At 48.4% G+C, this 21,115-nt stretch overlaps 2 protein-coding genes across 4 annotated transcripts in view; one reads left to right on the top strand and one right to left on the bottom strand.

Moving 5' to 3' along the window:
- adam19a (ADAM metallopeptidase domain 19a) overlaps nucleotides 1-4,934 on the top strand; it is an 89,571-nt gene extending 84,637 nt beyond the window's left edge. The window contains exons 20-23 of the mRNA XM_029175503.3: nucleotides 962-1,061; nucleotides 1,456-1,710; nucleotides 2,236-2,444; nucleotides 4,017-4,934. Coding sequence (XP_029031336.1) covers nucleotides 962-1,061; nucleotides 1,456-1,710; nucleotides 2,236-2,444; nucleotides 4,017-4,068 — 616 coding nt within the window. The 3' untranslated portion in view covers nucleotides 4,069-4,934. The remainder of the gene's footprint in view (nucleotides 1-961; nucleotides 1,062-1,455; nucleotides 1,711-2,235; nucleotides 2,445-4,016) is intronic.
- A 6,631-nt stretch (nucleotides 4,935-11,565) lies between these two features.
- Nucleotides 11,566-21,115, bottom strand: part of lrch4 (leucine-rich repeats and calponin homology (CH) domain containing 4) — a 29,310-nt gene continuing 19,760 nt past the window's right edge. The window contains exons 10-19 of one of the 3 annotated variants that reach the window (XR_008693166.1): nucleotides 19,170-19,325; nucleotides 18,886-18,954; nucleotides 18,660-18,711; nucleotides 18,518-18,581; nucleotides 17,764-17,865; nucleotides 17,571-17,668; nucleotides 17,010-17,147; nucleotides 16,456-16,533; nucleotides 12,282-12,442; nucleotides 11,688-11,825 (exon numbers count right to left, since the gene is read on the bottom strand). Coding sequence is in view for 2 of the 3 variants with exons in the window: in XM_029128828.3 (XP_028984661.1) it covers nucleotides 15,875-16,105; nucleotides 16,456-16,533; nucleotides 17,010-17,147; nucleotides 17,571-17,668; nucleotides 17,764-17,865; nucleotides 18,518-18,581; nucleotides 18,660-18,711; nucleotides 18,886-18,954; nucleotides 19,170-19,325 (988 nt within the window). In the remaining variant the exon portion in view is untranslated. Of the gene's footprint in view, nucleotides 11,826-12,281; nucleotides 12,443-13,386; nucleotides 16,106-16,455; nucleotides 16,534-17,009; nucleotides 17,148-17,570; nucleotides 17,669-17,763; nucleotides 17,866-18,517; nucleotides 18,582-18,659; nucleotides 18,712-18,885; nucleotides 18,955-19,169; nucleotides 19,326-21,115 lie in introns of those variants that run through there. The other 2 variants (XM_029128837.3, XM_029128828.3) reach the window with 2 other exon arrangements.

A 21,115-nucleotide genomic window follows, 5' to 3' on the forward strand; every position in this document is an offset into this window, starting at 1 on the left:
TTTCGCGGTGATTTACTTTCATTGAGACGTGTCTGGAGACGCGCCAGCGTCAAAGCGGCCGTTTTTAAAGACCCCGACCTTTTCCGGCGGAGACGGAGAGAGAGAGGCTAAACGCCGGCGATGCTGTCGCGGCAGGGTTCTAAAATAACCGCTGCTAAAGAGGCAGCGGGAGCGACGAGCGAGTAGACGGCTAATGATACGGAAAATCGCGCCTCTGCCGTAATTAAAAAGATTCCTAACGGCTGCAGCCGAAGAGGACGCCGTGTGCTTTTTCGGGCTCGTTCCGAGGCCAGTCGCTTGGGTTCATCCGCAGTTCACCAGTGGGCGTCTGGTTAAAGGCCCCGCTAAGCTCATACAGTACGGCAACATCAAGCGTGCGAGCGGAGCTAAGAGTTTGTCACGTCCACCACAGAGGTCTAATTCAATCTACAGCAACGGCCCCGCAGTTCATCCGGCCTTTGTAGAGCTTTTGGTACGTAGTTTTAGATGTTGCGGCTCATCGGGGACTGAAATTGGTCTTGCAAGTGTATGGAACGGCCTGTCAGCGGGCGCGCACGTGCACGTGTGACGCGAGCGGTTACTCGCAGAGGCCGAGGCAGATTTTCATTAAATGTCGGCGCTGATACAGTTAGACGCGGAAGTCGGTAGAGCTGTAGAGGTGAAAATATGAAAACAAGTGCAGCAGGAAAGAAGACGGTGACAGAAAAGCGAGTTCGCCCGTTCAAACGTCTGGAGATGGATTAAAACACGGGCGCAGCTGGAGCCAGTGATGCGGCTCCTGCAGACTTTTAGCGCCACAGAGAGAAACTTAGCATCGCCTCTCGCGGCTCCGACTGTGTCGTTAAAGCCGGTGTGTTTTCTTTTACATCACGCTGCTTCACCCCCCCTGAAGAAATGGGGGCGATGAAGCTGCACTGCTTTCAGGAGCCGGCTCCCGTTCATTTTCTGTGTCTTTGCTCAGGACGGAGGCGTCGGCGGAGAAGGGCAAAAACGGCCATCTGAATCCAGCCTTTCATCTGAAGGTGGTCGGACCCATCAGCAAAGCCAGCAGCCACAAGGGGGTGAGTGGAGCGGAGGGAGGGGGGGGGCTCACTGTTTTCTTCCAGTGTGTTTACTTAATAATGAGGCTGACCTTCGCATTGAACGGGCTCATTTTGCAGCAGCTTGTGACCCGTCTGCATCCTCCCACGTCCACAACAACCGGGTTCACCGCGCCTTCAGCGTCGTTTCATCATGTTCCCGTCTGCTTTTTGTAGTGTTTGTGTAATTGGGTGGGTTAGTGTTTGTCTTGTCAGGGAAAGCGATGCAAGAGGTCCAAAAAAGGGCAAGAATGAGGAAAAGGACAAAAAAATGAAATCAGCGTCCTTGTAAAAAGTGTAATTACTGTAATAAGAATGTAACGTGCTGGCAACGCTTTACCTCTTTTCAACCAAATGCTTCTTCTTTGTCCTGTAGCTTCCTCACACCAGCAAAGAGGTCCTGCCCCTCAGGCCCGGCCCGGTGTCCAATGGCACCCAGCCGGTCAACGTGGTGCGCCCTCTGCGGCCCGCCCCAGCCGCCCAGAGCAGCCCCCGGGGCGTGGTGGCGGCGACACGCCCACCGCTGCCGCACGGGAAGCCGCCGGCGGCGCCGGCTAAATACCCACCAGCCGCTCAGAAGCTGAGCCCGCCCAAGAAACCCCTGCCCCTCAACCCGACCAGGCCTCCGCTGGTAAGACTCCCATCAAACCTTTGACCTCTTAGCTTAAATACATGCTAATAGCTGCTTTTGCTGACGTATGATTGTGGAAGTGAGCTGAGACCCATAGCTGGGAGCTGTGGGTGAGGTTGTGCTGGGCCCACAGCTCACCGTAGGATCCCATTAGCACGGTGGAGCGCGGGTCTCGGTGGCTGACAGCGCTCACAGCCCCCGCTGAAGGCCTAATTCGTAGATGTAATTCAGAGCTAATGCCGCGTACACGGCGCTAATGAGAAAACTGTTGGACTCCGCATCAGAGCACTTTTCAGATGAATTGCAAAGATTTCTTCTGAACCCTAAAGAAATAATAAACAAAACTGCGGCGTGTGTTTTATCTGATTGCTGTGGCATCGATCCATCCGTCACGGCTCCTCTGTGAAGTGTAAACCGCCTTCGAATTAGTTCGACTTTTGAATGTCATCTTGCTTTTTCACGAGTTCCATGCATCTGAATGTCGAGAGAAATCCAAGTGTGACTGATGATTCCATTCTTTTGTAGTTGGTGTCTGAGCTACAGCCTGGACCGTCCCCGTTCCCACCTCAGAGGCCCCTCCCCCTCAGCCCGGCCAGAGGAGCCTCGCCCACGGTGAGCCCGGCCCGGAGCATGGGCTCCAAACCCTCGACGGGCCTGCTGGTCATGATGCCTCCGACCGTGGGACCCAAGCCTGTGGGCAAAGTCTCAGCTGTCCCCCCTCTCAGAGTGATCAGGTGGGTGTGAAGCTTCCTGTCAGAGAATCATGAGCTGTGCAGGTAATAAGGAAAGTTAAATGGGTCATAGGTCGTTCAAACCCGTTTATTGAGACAAACCTCTATCATCAGCAGCCTTTTGTGGACACTGTTGCAAGAAATGTAGTTTTGAGTTATAAATAGTCAGCGTTTTTAATACATGCTGCTGATCCACAATCACCTTGTGCTGATGGGTTCTGCTCTTCCTCAGAGATCTGTGTAAGTGGGTTTGGAGCGATGTGAACGTTAACTAAAGGAGCTGCGCTGAGTTTTCTAACAATGAGGCAGGCCTCGATAAAACGCCCTAAAAGTCATCGAAGGTCATTTTCCTCAGAGTATATCTAAAAACCAAATGACTTTGCTTCTTGGTCTGTTTAAAGCTGAGTCAGCTCAGATCACGATGACTGTGTCCCTGGTGGGAGCCCACAGGAGGCTGTGGGGCTTATGAAACCACCCCTGGGCTGGCACCCTGCTGTGTCTCTGTGGCTCCTAAAAGCACCCAGCGTTGAGTGCGTTGTGCTCGGGGTTTGGGAGGTCGCTGCTAGTTTACCGACCCTTAAAGCAGATTTCATCCTTGTCTGCTGCAGGCGGTAATGCAGCTAATAAAATGTTCCTGCGTGCAGCTGCAGCCTGACAGGAGACGCCACACACACACACACACACACAATGCTGTAGGAGGATGTTCATGCTCAGCCACTTAAAATGCTCTTTGCTGGTGAATCTACCTACCAAAGCCATAATGCTGTTGCTATGACTCAGCTTTTTTCGCACACACATCTGCATCTACAGGCGTTAGAAGAATGCTTTTCATAAAGCAGCAATTGTTTGATTTTTTTTTCCAGATCCAGTTTTGTTCGAGAGGCTTTTTATGAGCAGCTTATAAAAGCGTCCGTCTGCGAGAAATACGGCCTCGCTATCGTCCTGTCTTTCATTCCCATCAGCTTTGCTTTCAGTGTGTGTGAGCACATAAATGCTCCCAGGTTTACAAAGCATGAAATGCACTGAGTCAGGCCTTCATCGGCCGTCGGCCCGACGCTGCCGCTCCTCGTGCGCTGGCAAACGCAGCAAACCCGGCGGTGGCTGATTCACGGGCGCCATCGTTAGCGCCCCTGCTTTAATCCAGCGCTGGGATCACAGAGTCTCTGCGCAGGAGATCCGGCGGATCCGACGCCCTCCACCAGCTGCTGCTGTGACTCCTGCAGAGACCTGGTGAGAGGGAAGAGCGCAAGCCGCCGTACAAATCCCCCGCTGTCTTAATGTTCAAAGAAGGAATCAGCTGAACATGGAAAGCAATCTGCTGCTGCTGATCGTCGGGATTTGAAGCGATCGCACACGTTCGTACGGTGCTGGAAAGTTTTGTTGCGATGAATTCCTGAAGTTGATTTGGTTTCTGGTTGTGTGGTGTGTGTGTGTGTGACCCTGCTTCAGGCCTGTTTGTCCTCCTGACGACACAGATATGGAGGAATTCGCTCTGACCTTAGTTTCCAGGCTTATTCTCAGGTTCCGTGCGCGAGTTAAACCGTCCGGTCTTCTCTCCCTCTCTGCTCCTTCCAGACCCATCCCAGGAGCCAAACCACACACAGCCTCATCCTCGCCACGAAAATGACCTCCTCCTCGCCCCCCTCCCTCCTCCACGCGCCCTCGGAGCTGACAGCCTATTTGCACTAAAGACACTTGGGCTGGTGAACCACTGAGCTGTCGAGCACCAGGAGGAGGAAGATGCCAGAGAGCGAACAGGCCTCGGACGACACCATGAAACCGCAGCCCCTGCTCTCGCTTTGTTTTGGCCCCCACCCCTGATCCTCCTCCTCCTCCCTCCTCCTGCTCATCCTTCTCCTGTTCCACCTCCTCTTTCTGTTCCTTCTCCTCCTGATCCTCCTTCTCCTGCTCCCCCTGTTCCCTTGTGTCCCCCCCGCTCCTCCCAGCTCGCCGACATTAACCCTGACGACGCGGTTTTGCACGGAGGCCTTGCAGACTAAGACAAGTGTTATCGCTGGGGGACGGTCACATTTGCCAAATGAGTTTTTTAGGATTCTTGTTTGTTCTTTTTTAATCTGTTAATGCTGTTTGTGTATAAAATGCATTTTGTAATGACCGTTTTTGTTTACAGTTTGTTTTTTATGTCATATTATGATTTATGTTCCGTGCCAAAGAGGTCTTTTCATACCTGGGTGTGTCCCGAACGCTTGAAATAACCTTACCTTACGTTTGCCATAAGTCAGCTCCACCATTCTTTTAGGTTTTATAATTTATTATATAAGGAATGTCTCAAATACAAATCTGGAGGAAGATGCCTATAGGAGCAGAGAGCCAAAAACGCAGCAGCTTCTTTTCAACACTGTTTACATGGTGGAGCACTTGATGGATGCTTGGGGCCGGCAGGACACACCCTGGTCATCCGTGTTAATTTGAATGTCTTAGGCTGTGTGTAATGACTTTTGAATTGTTATATAAAATATTTTTACAAATGATCGCCAGGTGTCGTTTTATGTTTTGACCAACAGTCAGCTGAGTGTGTGGCTGCTCCCAGGAGTCTCTCAGCTGCAACCAAGGTAACCTCATTTCTGCATTTGACCCGAGTGTGTGTTTTCTCCATAGCAGGTGAATGGTCAGAGGAGCTGCAGTGTTCTCAGGCGCTGCGGCTGAAACTCTGGCTCCTCTCTCACGTCCGAGCACTGATTTTCCTCGGAAAAACAAATGAATGCTCTCACTATGCCCCACGACGATGTCACGCTAATGTCATTACGCCCGTCAGAGGTAAAAGTCCGAAGGGTTCCACGGTGGATCGTCGGCGCTCTCACGTGCTGTAAATGGATTCCGCTCTGCTGGAAATGAGATACCGGCGAGCGGCGGCGCCGGGCTCCCAGGAGACTAGTGCGTTCGGAGAGTCTACAGTTGGAGGGGAACGTTACTGGGCAGCGAGCAGGATCGGCCTCATGGGGAGAAATATCGATGTAGACGTTTTCCTGGGCCATTAGCAGGACACCCGACGCCCAAACAAGCCTGCTGGGGGTGGATGCTGCGCCACACGGCCAACGTGATCCAAATAAAAAGAGCTGAGTTTTTCTAGGACCGGCGGCCATGAATCAATAGCTTAATGTCTCTCCCCGAGCTTTGGGGAGCCTCATAGCCTCATAAACGGAGTCAGGGGTTTATAAAGCAGTCCGAGTCGCTTGTCTTCCTACCCCTCACCTCAGCTGACATCTCTGTGATAAGGTGTGAGGCCCGAGCACCGAGCCGGCGATTGATGAGACCTCGTCATTAGAGGAGGCACATCGGTGCAGCAGGTTCTCAGCTCAGCCCTGAAGCGTGCTTTTAATTGTCTCATCAGCCTCATGCTGTCACCTCTGGGTGCTGGAGCGACTCGTTTGATGAGCTAACCAAGGATCAAGTATTATTCCTATCGGCTGCTTCTGAGGATCACACGGTCAATTGATGCCTACATTGTGCTTCTACAGAGATCTACAAATGTCCAGATCAGCAGTAAGGGGACTTTTTTTTCACCCGCAGCAATGGTTCGCTGCTTTTGAATGAAATTGATAGATACTATTGTTTTTTCCAGCGTAACATTCCTGCTTTTCAGACCTGACCTGAGGTGAAGGTCCACTTTTTTAACGAGAGCACCTGTCCATTCAGATTTCTGGCTACGAGCCTGAATGTGGTGCAGCTGTCGCTGCCAGTCACAGTCTCTGATTTATGAGTCTTCGGATGGAGACACGTTCAGCTCAGACTTTATCCGAACACACCAAAATGTCCGTTAAAAAAAATGCTGTACATAGTTGTTCTGATTCTGAGCTGTGGATCAAACTAAAGGCAAAACTAACTGCTACACATATTTTCACCGCCTCCTCCACTGTACAAGGTTGTAGCCTCTGCAGTGACACCAATAAATGAGAAGCTTCTGAGCTCGACTCTCACATCAGAGCACAGTTGCCTTTTAGATGTGTCTCCCTGGCCTTTAGTTGATGCTTTAAACTCTCTCTCTCACACACACACACACACACACACACACACACACACACACACACACACACACACACACACACACACACACACACACACACACACAGTAATAACATACAGAAAGCTGAACTACTTTAATGACTTTACAGTACATGTGGATGTAAACGAACATTCAAAAGCTCCTAAATTAACTTATAAACTCAGTTCAGTTCAGAAGTGTTTAAGAGATTGTCGGTCTGTGTAAGATTTAAGAACTTTTAATTGTAGCCAATCAATAGATTATTGATAGATTAGTACTAATATGTATTTATAATATGTATTCATAAATGTGTAATAACTTACTGTACAGCAGTGACCATCTACCTCGCCAGGCTGGGGTGAAGGGACAGAGAGGATTAGAGAAGATTTTATTATTTCTGGTTGATCTTTTGATTGTTCACTCCAATCAAACTATGTGTGAAATGATAACTGTTACTCGTAAAATAATTCATGGAAAACTAAAATGACTCGATATTGTTGGAATTGGAGCCTTTTACTTACTGAAGCCTGACAAATAAACGTCAGGCTGAATAAGCTGTGTGATGACTTCACCAGGGTCCTTTCACCACATGTTACTAATAACACTTTAGACTTTCATCAAATCTCTCTTTGGGCATGTGTGAGCCACAACATCAAACCTGAGGTTGTTCTAATGCATATTGGCATGCATCACCTTGTAAACTCTACTTAGTGTTAGTATTTCTTTGCTTAATTCCCAGTGCTGCAGTTGGTCCAGTGGCATTGATCTACCAATAAAAGTAAAGTCATGGGTTCGAGTCTCACTGAAGGTATGTCTGAAAAGTGTGTGTTGGGGGTCACGAACGGTGATTCTAACCTACTGCAAACATGGCAGTGAATCCTACACATGACATGACTGGGCAATGAACAACACACAACTGAGCGGTAACACAACATGTGTATAACTTGGCGCACACACAGCAAGGCTAAACGCAGGGCACGGAAAACGTGGTTACAAACAATGCACGTCTTCGATGAGAACAGAGCGTGACTAATAAGTTGAACCTGCCACTTAGCATCCGACGTGGAACACATAAGAAAACAAGGCGATGAGTACGAGGCCTTGTTTGGGGAAGCGACATGAAGTCCAAGAAAAGCCTCACAACACTAATGACATGCATGAAACAAAAGCAGATGACAGTCTCGAACGTAACGCGTAATCAGTGTCAGAACACGTCAAACAATGTCAGTGACCCAGCACAGACTGACGGCTGGTGGGTATTTGAGCTGGTGGAACTGGCTCGATTACCAGAAAGCCCGAAAATTAAAAACCCCAAATACGCCATTGCATCGTTTCATTGTGGATTCTGCCCATCGTCCGCACAAAGGTAACACAAAGGCGGAACCGCTAGCTTAGCTTGAAAAAGCGGAACCAGCTTAAACAAAATACTAAAATATATATTTATTGCATGACTGATCTCTTATACTGAGTGCAACTGCATTTACAGTACTGAGGTAGTGTTGAAAAAAAGTGCCATAATAGATGACAGTAGTGTGAAATCTGCAATAAAAGGGCTTGAGGTTTGATGTGGCGGCAGCACAGATCACTCTACAACCATATACACAAGGTGGGATTTGGGATTCGAACCACCAATTCCAGATGCAAAACTCAACTCCACTGAGCCACAGCACCAGACATGTAGCATACTGTGCTCTAGTAGCATATGAGATGAAAATGTGTCATAGGATAAAATGTGATGATGTCATACTACATAGTAGCAACTGTGGAGGTTGCTCACATGGGCTCAGCTGCTCCCATCCACAGCCACGGGTGACCATCAAAGTGAGACTTAGTGACTCCATAGGGTTTTAAAGGCAGCTTCTTCAGCCAGGCAGCCAGAGCCGCTCAGCAGCTGCTGCTGAGGTTTAAGTGTATTTCCCATATTCGGTTAGCCCCCACTCAAAGGGCTGTGACACAAGTGGGCGGGACCAGAACCTTCACCTGAAGGCGGTGTGACAGAACTGAAGCTGCTGTATATATTCTGCGTCATGGAACATAAATTAAAGGCTGCTACTACTGCACAGACGCCGAGTCATGCTTTCAGTGATGTAGTGCTGCCTGCGCGTGGACTGGTGGCTCCAACCAGAGTGCTGTGTGTGGTGAAGGGCTGTGGGTGGAGGTTCAGGCCCGGGAGGCAGCTCGCTGTGTGTGGAGCCTGCAGCCGCTCGGCACGAATCGGAGCTCCGTTTGGTGCAAATAAAAGTCTTAAACACAATTCAGGGCATTTTCATTTTCTCCAGACGTTCGTGGAGAGTCTCTTCCTCGACGAGCTGCTGCCAGAGACGGCGCCGACCCGACGGGCCCCGGGCTTTTTGGACGGGTTTCACAGCTCCGCGCGGCCGCGTGCGTTGGACGCTCCATCCACCTTTGACTGTCAGCTCGCGTCCTAGCGTCTCCGCTCGTGCCTGGATTTCACCCCAGATGCTGTGATCTCATGAGGTCAAACACCTCATGTGCAGCAGTCACTTGACTGTGTCATCATTCCGTCTTTGCCGTTTACTGGGCCCACAGCTTGTTTACGCCGTTCTGTTCCGACCCGGTCGTCCAGCGATGTCAGTCTGCTCCTCATCGGACTCACTCATACTGTACCTTAACGACCGGTCCGCTGCGAGCGCGCGCCGCCTGCGTCCCACTCACGTCGCGAGCGAACCTGAACTTGGACCTTAAAGGAGGCGACGCGCGGGGAGTGATGAGCTCTTATGAGGGTCTGCAGAGGCGTCGGTTCCCGGGGACTCGCCGGGCGCTTCATCAGGACTCATTGTGCCCACGCTGCAGCGGCGCGGCTGCAGAGTCGGGTGACGCGTGTGCTCGACAAAGCCCACATTCAGCTCGTTAAACGGCATCTTGGCTTTTTTTAAAGTCACATTGTTATAACGTGTGAACTGATGAACGCTGGCGTTTCAGCGTCGCTGCCTACGGTGCAGTGAATCTGCATCTGTTACCATCTTTATGGCTCCCACCCCTGGGACAGTTCATTTCCTTTAATTACATCGTACCTTGTTAAATTTAACCCCTATCGGTCTGTACATACTCTGGATTCCAGAGCTAAGTGTTAATGGCTTGATGACAGGTTCACAGCACAGAACACAGGACCACAATAACCCGTGGACCTGCTGCTGTCCACTCATTACAACATGTCCCTCCCAGTTGGGCGAGTTGGACTGGGATGGTCCCACTCTTCCTGTGGTTTGGCTTTATTGATGCTGAAGTATGTGTGCGGAGCTGAATGTGTCTTAACGAGCTTCAGCGGGTCAAAGGTCGACGTCCCATGAGAGCTGCATGTCGGTCTGTCACACAGTCCCCCACGGGTTCCATGCATCCACACAGCTGCCGTCCCGTCCACCGATGACACAGCTGGAATGGACGGATCCATTTACTGCAGACACGACTCACGCGTGTTCACGGTCGCGATGCTGCGCTGGGTTTGTTGCCTCGGGTCCAGCAGCCGTCAGACTCACACCTCCACGAGTGGCTGCTACGTCTTTGTATTGAAGCGGGCAGGAAGCGTGAGCTGGCATCTGCCCAGCTCTCTGCGAGGCTGCAGCTTATTAATGCAGCGCCAATTCACATCGGTAGTCGTCTCAAGGCTCCTTACAGAGGTCAAAGGTCAAAGACTTTACAGAACACAAAACGACAACTAGTGTGTGTATTTAGAGAACCCAACAAGACTGATACGTGTAGAAGGGTACAGAGGAGGTCAGTGGACAGGAGGAGAAAAGCTACAAAGGAGGTTCCTCAGCATCTAAGTCTGTAGCTGCTCAGCCAGGAGGTGTCTATGGAAGATGGCAGATAGATGAGAGGGGGCGCGTCGCTTCCTCCAGTAAGTGGGTTTGGACATATTGAGACTGTTCCCTAATAAAGTTTCCCCTCGCTTTACTTTTTGAGGAGTTCTACTGCATTAATGTGGACAGTGTCGTGTTTAATCCCAGCGGTGACTCATTGTAGCAGAGCCGAGCAGACGTGCAGTCAGGCCCGAGCGCTGCGGGGACTTTAATGGACGTGGACAGGCCCTGCACGCGGTAACGGAGCCGTAGTTTGGCCGGAGCCTTCAGAAACCGCTGTAACGAACTGCGTTTCATTCTTCATATCAATACACGCATTTTGAATCCGAGCTTTCTGGAGCGCACGGAAAAGTAGAGGAGCATGAGCTGGCGTTTTATCACTTCTAAATGTGGTGGCCGGCGAGAGGCCACGCCCCCCCAGACGTGAGGGGAATGATGCTTCATTATCAGGGAGCGAGGCGGCCGACAGTCGCGTGACAGAACAATTAAGATGATAGTCAATTAGAGCCAGCGCTAATTGGCTGGTGATTAAAGGCCCGGCTGATTAATACTGCAAGTGAAGGCAGCTCCTCCCAGCCTTGATGTGAAGGACATATAATAAGGAGCCTGTAAGCCCTTGTCTTAATGATGCTGCCTGTTTCCATGTCTGGGCCTCTCAACATAAACCACAGCATCTGAGACACCTGGTAACAGTCCGTGATGAGTTCAGGGCTCAGTATCAGCAGGAAAGTTGGTTCTGATGTCCAGATGTGACTGAACAGACACACACAGTGGATCAATAACCAGCAGGTGTTTACTGCCGTGTCCTTATATAAATAATGTCAGCAGCCTGGACGGGCACACACACACACACACACACACACACACACACGTTTGCCCCCGTTCGCACGAGCCGCTCTGTTACCATGGATTAAACAGTTACCGAGCGGCAGATCCACAAGCGTGTATTCATTCAGGACGCGTCGCCGCACGTTTCACGGGGTTAAAGACATTAAAGCTGCGTTCTGCCGGTTCCAAAATACATCTGAATACGAGGCCTAAAATAATGAGCCGCAGACACGTGGTCTTCTCCCAGTAAATAAGGTGTCGCGTCCTCTCACTCACACCTGACCCTCTTTAGCAGAACGGCACTAAAGGATAAAAGACGCGGCTGCCGGTTCCGGGAACGCGCTTCACGTGCACAGACGCGTCATCGCACCGAGAAAAGACACCGGTCTCACGTGCTCGTCTCAGTCAGAACCACCAGCGGGATAAACCTCCATCTGTCACGTTTCCTACAAAGAGACGAAAACACTCCGAGGTCATTTCCATATTTATTCACCGACAGCATACATGTAAATGGAACACGGGCGTTTTCTCTGATTGTAAAGTCATTGGAGTCCTTCGACCGCAGCCCCTCAGCGGCCGCTAGCTCTGCGCTGCGGCGGCGGCGGCGGCGGCGCCGTCCTGCCTGGACGTCCGCTGGGAGCCGTCGGCCAGGTCCAGCAGCACCTGCACGGTCTGGGCCAGGCGGCTCAGGCCCTCGTCCTCCACGATGAGCTGCGGGGAGCACAGCGAGTCCTGCGGGCGGAGACACACAGTCAACACGTGGCCGCTCGGGACCGGCGTGGGGTCCGTCCACGGTGCGTGAATGAGTGACGCCCCGCGGCACGACGTGCCGTGCCGCGCTCGCGTCAAGCGGATATCAAACACGCACACGCCGGCGTTTATTGCCTCTCGGCCCCAAATGAAAAGGCGTTGAATCCACTTTCCTTCGGCGCGAGCGGCCACGCGGATCCGAGGAAAGACAAACACCCGCTAACGTCGTAAGACGGAGACGCCTCGATGTTTAATGGAGAACGCGGCGCCTGAGCTGACTCATAATGAGACGCGGCCGTCGTTCGGCTCCCGCGTTACCTGCGGTTCAGGCAGACGGAGCCCCGGTCACGTGACCTCATTTGCATATGGAGATGGCCTCAATCCGTATGTCTCATTGTTTGATGACAATAAATCCTAATATATCACGTTTATACCTACCACTAAATCAACTATCCATCTCTCTAGTGGTGTGTGTTCCATTGTGTCACAACTTCCTCCACTGCTTCTACACAATGGCCACAGACTGGATGTCAGCGTGGAACTCGAGGATGCACTCAGGGTGGGGACGCTCTGTGACGATGATGAGTTATCAGTGATCCCTGCATGTAAATATCAAAAGACTCCATGGGCAAATGCTCGCCGTCCTTCCTACAACATTGAATGCTTTTTTCTTTTAAATTCGGATGATGTCAACTAGACGGATTCTGAGTGTGAAGGGTTCAATTTGAGCTGCCAGATGTCATCACATGAGCTAAAAACCCTTGAAGTCAGCGGGAGGAGGTTTTCAGCTAGAGGATTGCTGCCAAACGAAGCCTGAACATCCTAAGAAACTAATAATTTATGGTCCTTTTCCCGATTTGATAATGTATAGTATAAAGACGCAAAGTTGGACTTCTGGTTAAAAACAGTGCTCAGGTTTCCTGGTAAATGTAAAACGTTTTACACTTGTTTCACGTACTAACTGTGCACAGACCTGATAATAACAGTCCTTACGCAGCTCTGACTGGATTCATGACATCAGACCATCACGTCGTCCTGTGACCCCTGAAGCGTCCCACAAGTAGCTCTTCACACACAACACGTCCACTTCTGCCTCTCGATCACTAACACTCACTGAACCTGGGGTGATTTGCTCAAGCGCGACGCTGTGATGCGTTCCGGGCGTCGGAGCAGCGGGCGGCTCAAACCCACGGGCCGAGTTCTGCCTCGGCTCCGACCTCGGCCCAACGCACTCACCTGCACAAACACGCAGCGGCTGGAGTCTATGAGGGCAAACCTGCTGTTTGGACGGCACAAACAAGAGCAAGAGGAGAGGTTAAAGTGAAGGCACGACAGGATATCTGCACACCTTCCCTTCCAGGTCCTTCATTACGGCTAAACTGGCTGATTAGCAGGTCCACATAAAGCAGGTGCGATGACCTGAAGTAGGATTTGTAGCAAATGAAGGCGTCCGGCGGCAGATATCCTGCTCCTGTGTAAATTCTCAGCAGATAAAGCAAAAGCACGACAGCAGACAAGCAGACAAACGAACGAACGAACAGCACAGGGTCAAAATGTTATTTTTAATCATTTCTTTACAGCTGAAAGGAGGAGTTACATATAGATTTATACTGTATAAACTCAAATGGTTCTTAAAGTACAAGAGTATCATAAATATAAAATACAACAGTATTTCTGTTCCACTAACATATTTAAGAATATAGCTTAGTCTAAGCCAGAGAGAGAGATTTACCTTGTGGCGCTTATCCAGTTTCACTTATAAAATATACATTTGAATTGAAACAGCATAAGTTTAATTTGAACAGCAGGCCAAGAAACTCGAGCCACGGCGGTTCACACAGCGGACGCCTGACCTCTGGACACCAGCAGACGTGGACATGAAAGGAACTGGATATAAACAACCAGCGGCAGCTCGGCCGAGTTGTAACCAAATAAGCTCAACAGAATGGCTTCGAGATTTTCCCCAACGGGCTTAACATTAACCACATATTTCATAGCTTTAAAATGTGATGAAAGCTGAAATTTCATTAATATTAGACTTCATTGATTTCATCTTAAAAGGTGTTGTGTTCAGTGAGAATAGAGAGAAACTGAGACTAGACTCTAGGATTTATGAAAATGTGCTGGATGTAAAAAGCTTTCTACTCATTTATAAAAATGTTGTACTATGAAATTTATTGTACTACTTATGTATTTTTATGACTTGCAAAACAGACTTGACTTTGTTTAATTCATGTCTTTTAATATCAAACACTTCAGAGCTACTGTAGACGGCTACAGACAAAGCCAAAAGTTGGTGAAACTAGTTTAAATGTTGGTTCAGGGGCCTCAGACTATAGATGCATTTAGAGCAGACAGAGCAACATTAATAGCTTTTAAACCTCCACATCAGTCAAATAAGCTTTTGTAGGCAGATTCCAATCAGTGTTTAGCTGCAGACATTGACCTTCAATGAGCAACAAGCCAGACACAGCGTGTGGTACAAACAGCAGAGCCCTGCTCAGCGTGGAGCCGCTGAGACATTAATTCTTTACCGATACAAATGAGGAAATTTTTAGGCAATCAATGGTTTTTAATCCCGAATAATTGAATATCGATTGCTCCTCACCTGCATGTATGCATGGCTTAAAAGCACACATTGATTTCGCCAAGCTTTGAGGCTTTCAACCAATTTAGTGAAGCCTCTGCTGTTTCACCAAAAAACAAAAATAACAAAAACAGAAAGATAAATAAAAAAAAAACAATAATTTAATGACCTGTGTACATTTATACAAACATCAGCTGGTAAAAAAGACCAGTGACAAATGGCAAAAAACACTTGCACACAATCTCAAAGGGGGGTTTGTACCGTGGGTCTGGAGGCATGAAGCTTTGCTGAGGGACGGATGCAGCGACATCGCCCCCTGCTGCTCACAGTTAATGTAGACAAAAACCAGTCAGTGTTCGATACGAGGCACTAAATCATCAGTCCCACTCTCATGTCATCTAGGAAATAACATTACCAAACGTGCAGGTTCCTTACTGACAACTAACTTGCATTTATCGCAACATAAAAAAAAAAAAAATAATAAAAAAAATAGAAAATTGTCAAAAATTGACATTCACAACTCCGCCTCGGGTGACTTTTAGGACGAGGCGCCTGCCTGGAGTTTGACTCACAGCTGCTCTGGTGGCAGAAACAATCTCAGCGGTCGGGTTAAAAGTTGTGCTCACGTTCATCCTGGTTGTTCTGACATTTAGACTATTATCAGTCTCATCGCTATCACCATAATTAAACACTATGCACCATGTGAACCGTGTCATTTACTGTACTAATATTGGGAAGGTGTGACAGAGCTTTCTGCTGGATCTACAGTCCCTGCATCAGCTGCAAATACCTGTTGCTAAAGTCAATAAATCACACATTATATTCCAATGGATCAGTTATGTGGAATGTGAAAAGGGCTACTAAAAACCATGGCGTGACAACCTCCTCAGAGGTTTTTCTAAAAGATGGGCTGCAGGTTTACCATTTGGCTCACTCTCTCTGACCCGGCTTGCTGCAAAAGTGGACTCATTAGCGACTGAACAGCCAAAGATTTCCCTCAGGACTTGACAGACGCCAAACCAAAGGTAACACAGAACTAGATTTACCAGGTCGACACAGCTCCAAAAAAAAAGCAGGTACCTGAGATTTAACTCTTCGTGTATCAACCAGTGAGATTGTTTTTGTCTCAGAGCAGACGCGCCAGATGAGTCTCATCTCTGCTTTAGTGAAGGCTCCGCGAGGTTAAGGCATTTCACTGTTCTCTTCTCTCTCCCTCACAGCGTTTCTCCATCGCTTTACTGCTTTCCCCGTTCCTCCTAGCATCTACACAACAAGCTGCATCTACGGTTCATAAAGGTGCTCGGCTGAAACACAGCTCTGACACGTGCAAAGTGCAGAGCACTGTCCAAGTATAAGTGAGGGGGCGGCTGCTTGCGGCTGCTGTAGCCGCCCGACACGTCACAGGGTGTTCAGTATGTGCATATACTACATGCGTGCCCCTCCTCTAGGTGAGCAGGTAGCAGTAAAGGACGTAGAGCAGGGCCATGACGGCACAGTAGAAGAGCAGGAAGTCTGACGACAGCAGCGAGGAGGACGAGGAGGACGAGGAAGAGGGCTGGCCAGGCGATGGGACCCCCGGAGCGTTGGACCCCTCCGAGGCCAGCAGCGCCGTCACGCAGCGCAGCACCGCGGGCAGCTTACATAGCAGCACATCAGAGCACACACACACATCCGTCTGGACGGGACACACACGGGAGGAGAATACGAGGAGTTGTTATGTTAAAAACACGACATAGAGGAGAGGGAGCGTGGAACTCCACAGAGCAGACGGTTGGACCGATAATGGCGAACCCAATTCAGGACCAAAGGTTTCAACCCATTATCAGCCCAACACAGGCAGGAATTATGCAGCAACACAAATGAGCTTAAAGCACGTGGAAATTTCATATTCACTTAACCGGCTACTGTTTACTCTTGTTTTTGGATGCTTTTAGCACGGAGGAATTAAGCGGGTCCAGCGATCTGAAGAGTGCAGGAGTGGTAACGGGAGAGCAGTAACGGGAGCATATTTAGACATGGATTTACCTCAGGGACTCCCAGCCTGCGACAAGCAGAAATGAAGTTTTCCACATTGAGTCGACACTTCGCTGCACTAAGTTTGGGCTGAAAACAAAACAGACAAACAACAACAATATGTAGAGTTATGTTTATTAAGTAAAAATGACTTGAAAATACTTCGGGGTTGATTTCTGGTCAGCTCTTGGATAATAGCAGAATAATTGTTTAGGCAGGATTTTACAGACATCCTGGTTTTTATCCTTGACTTGTTCAACCAAGAATAACAAAAAAAAAACACATTAGATTAGTGGAAAACTGTCTTTTGGTCTGAAGAGTCTAAGTCGTCAAAGCTTCACTTAGACTTAAAGCTGCCTCTGTACCATTAATCAGATGCAGGATGTGAAGTGAGGGTGTAGGAAGAAGAAGCGACCAACAGGTTATCACACACCCTCAATGTGGACTTGAGACGGTGCAGCGGTCACTAATGTAACATGAGCAATTAGATCATTCATCCCAAAGTACCAGACCCAGGAGAAACAACATCCAGTGACTAATCATTTAGCAGCCAGACTCAGACTCACCACTGCCGGGGAGGGAATGTGAATGATTGACACGGAGCGTGGTCGTATCTGATTGGCCAGCTGGCAGAGGATGGTGCCGTCGGATAAGCCTTCGCCCAGATCCTCCGGTAAACTGACCTTCAGCCGAGACTCCAGATTCTAAGGATAGACAGCGTAAGTTCAAAGCCAGGATGATTATAATGGCTATTTGCCAAAGTGTGGATTTCACAAGCGCTGGCATCCTAATGCCGCAGGATAAGATGTGGAGGGTTTTCAGCTTGAAAAGGTTTGGAGACATGAAAAGAAGAAAACAACCTCCCACACTCCATCAACCACTTAGTCATGTTTTGAATGTGATAATTCATTGGGATTTATTAGGCACAGATGGTCCTAAATAGCTTTCAATAAATGTACTGTGTGTTGACGCTGCGTGGGAGAAGTAATAATAAACATATGACATTTAGTCAAGTATCACCAGAAACACTTAAGGTTCACACATGTCCTCAAATCAGAGAAACAACAAATTCTTCCAGTCTGACCTACATTTCACTTCATTAGTTCAAACCTGGTGTTGTGCTTTACCTTGCGTAGTTGTGCGACATCCAGCCTCTCTTCTTTCGGAGAGCGCAGAGTTGTTCGGGACTCACTTCTCCCAGACTCGCCCAGAGTAAACATTGGTCCTGGCAAACAGCAAAGCAATCACGGCGCGCTGCAGGATCACTGAGGCTGCGAATGAACATGCAAAGTGTGCGTTGTGTGTGCGTTGGGGCTGTACCTGTGGGTTTGGCATTGCTGCGGGAGGGCACGCGGAACAGGAAGCTGCTGGGTTTCTGAACCTGGCCCGGTGGAGGAGACGTCTTTGGCGAGGACGGGACATCTGACGAGAACATAGACAGCACTTCTTAACACAGTACAGTAGTTCAGCTGTTGGACTGAATGCAGCAGTAGGACGGTTCTGGTCATTTAGGACAGCGGTGACATTTTGAGTGGGCGTGTGCTAAACCTGTGGTAGAGTGTGTGCTCGCTCTGAAAATGCACTCACGGACTTCAGTTCTTGAATGAGAACTGAATTAGTCCTCCGGATGTACAGAAGCCCTGTGTACAGAGTGCACAGTTCCAAGCAGGAAATGTTACAGTACCGTAATTTCCAGAATATAAGATGCTACTTTTTTCATGCGCTTTTAACCATGCAGCTTAATTGTGAATTTTACTGGCTTCCGGGCTTCATGCCTCCAATCATGTTTACACTGTGCAGATCCGACTGAAAGCTTATTGTTATGCGATAGTCAAAGCATTCATTACCTCATGTTACAACGTGAACACCTGTGGCTTATAGACAGGTGCAGTCTATTTAAAATTAAAATCTAATGGGTGCAGCTTAAATTTGGGTGTGCTCTACAGCTTGGAAAATGGGTCATAAGAACGTTTTCAAAGATCAAAATTTTTCATTTTTCACATTTCGTGTGTTCATATTGAGAAAACAGTTAAAATATTTTGTAAGTAGCCATTCATGAACTATGTGTGTGTACCTGTTCTGCTGCTGGAGCGATGTAGGAGTACTGAAGGAGACCCTGTGCTCATCTGGTCCACACTCTAGGAAACACAAGAACAACTTAGACTTGAAACAATAAAACACTCTGCAGGTGTGTCCATTAGTTCAGAACCACTCACTGCGCATCTCTGTCGCAGGCCTGCATGGGTGTTGTTCTCTGGAGAGGTGCCACTAGGGGGAGACGCACACCAGGCTTATTCACCACATACACACACAACACCTCCACCCTCAAAAACCCCTCTAATATACATCAGTACATACAGACGGTGTAAAGATTAGTGAATTGTGTAATCAAATTCTGTGTCAAGTGCGTTTCTGCTGTTTACTTTCTCGTCTTTTACTTACGCTGAGACACTTCCTGTCTGAGGGGCACTGGCCACATGACTTCCTGTTTTGGTGGATGACTTTAGCAGACTGCAAAATTAAGAGTTTGAACATGGAGAGCGTATAATTAAACATGACAGAGAGTCAATGAAATAAAATCCCATCATCCTACACACATTCATTCAGTGTTGCGAGCTAATCAAACGCTTCCTCCTCTCGAGCACGAGGAATTCAGTGCTTTACGTTCTACATGTTCAGCGCTAACATTTCGACACCAGTCGGTGAGTGTGTGAGTGTGTGTTTACTTGGCCTTCTCTCTCTGCTGCTGCTGCAGTCGCTCTCTCTCCTGCCATATGAGCAGGGTGCCAGGTCGTTTACGCTCCTCCAGAGAGGGGCTGGACGGCGACAGCGGCAACGAGGAGGTTGAAGTCGAGGGGCACACTTCCGTAAGAATACTGGGCCTTTTACAGGGGAAACAGAACATTATTCAGAAGGGTTCACCTGTAGCACAGCCGCCGTTACTGCAGCTCCACTGGTTGAGTCACAAAAACAGCAACATGTGTTATGAAATGCACCAACAAATGAAAGCATGTGAGGCAAACCAAATACACCATGAACCAAATTTGGTGAAATCCCTACAGATACGCTGCAGCCGTATTATATGGTACGTGTGATGTGTTTATCATACTTGCTGTGTTAGCAGATTCAAATAATTAGGTTTTATAGCAGATTATAGTAAGCCTGTTGAAGTCAATTTGAAATGTGGAAACCATTTATAAACAGTGAAAAAAATCACAACCTTTAGAAACACTGTTGATTTTCCATTTTAGGTCTTTGTCTTCTATTTTTAGATTTCCCAGAGGAAGTGTTGGAGTCAAGCTTCGAACATCCGTTTGTCTCAGCTGCAGCCTCACTGTCGAACGCCTTTTTCAGCCCTTCACTGATGCAACTCATGCAACAGCTAAGCCAGATGTCAAATCTTAAAATCAGCGTGGACTCGCTTTAGTGACAGATAAATGCCTGCACAATTGATACAACTCAAATGCTTGCTGTTCCAATGGGCCGACACAAGTGAGCCACTGTCCTGCATTAGCATGCAGCCACAGAGAAGCGTAATAAAAGCTACCTGTTGGGCCGTGGCACAGCAGGGAGCATGACTGTGGCTGCTGCTACTCACAGCACAACTGCACATGCTGCAGGGAAACTCAGCTCTGTGCCTAATGTCAACTACAGGCTGTTGACTTTTCCCAGCTCCTCTAACAGCCTGTGCAGTGACCTTGTAAAATAAGGCAGGAACACAGAGAAAAAGTTACAAGAGCTGCTCTGTCCGAGACTGAGAAACCCACTCACAGCTCACAGTGGTCCCAGTCAACAGTGATATGCAAGCGCTAATCAAATTCAGCCCAATATCTTAGCATAAGTACTGCAAATAAAGGAGGTCAGGCCACTGTAGCAATAGTGTTATAGTAAACTAAAGCATTTACTGTCAACCTCCTCTATCACTGCCTAACTCGCACCATTCTCTCCTTGCTCAGATCACCAGCAAACCTGTCCAGGTTCATCTTAAATCTCACTGTGTTTAGGGAGGATACTTCAACCCAATACATGAGCTGCCCTGCCAACTCTCAAGCCAGTGCCCTGCGAAACCCCAGCTCTGTGCAAGCTGGGCCGCAATGACAGCAGAGCACATCTCGCTGTGTGGGGTGTGGTCGAAAGTAAACAATAATTTAGCTTCCAAAGCCATAGGCAGCGGCTATACGTTATACCGGCTATACGGTTTGGCTCAGGTGTCCTGCTAACGTTCCCTTAACTTATGCTGCAAGGCTAACCATCCTCTGGGAGGCATTTAAAGGATGCGGTCGTGTTTATTATGGCTAATGTTCAGCTAATGTAAGCTAACATATAATATGAAAAAGTTCATTGTTTATTGTTGACTCCAGGTGCTATTGCTGCAGCACAAGTCCAAAGCCTCACCTGTCCACTATATGACTATAAGGTGTTTCTCTTCGGGTTTCGAGTTGAGCATCTTGAAACAAACAAGTCCACGCTGATCTCACCTGGTCTCAGGCATTACTGATTCATTCAGATGCAATTTGCAACCCTCAGTTTTTTCTTGTTCTTCTCTGATAACTTTCTACTGTCTACCTAACACAAACTACCTTTTTTGGTGTCCTCTAGTCAGATGTAAAGTAGCTCATCCATTTTTTTTGTACCTGAATTTCACACTAACATTGCCTTCCTGTGATACCAA

Source organism: Betta splendens, chromosome 2 (genome assembly GCF_900634795.4).
Source record: "Betta splendens chromosome 2, fBetSpl5.4, whole genome shotgun sequence".
NCBI classification, from domain to species: Eukaryota; Metazoa; Chordata; class Actinopteri; order Anabantiformes; family Osphronemidae; genus Betta; species Betta splendens.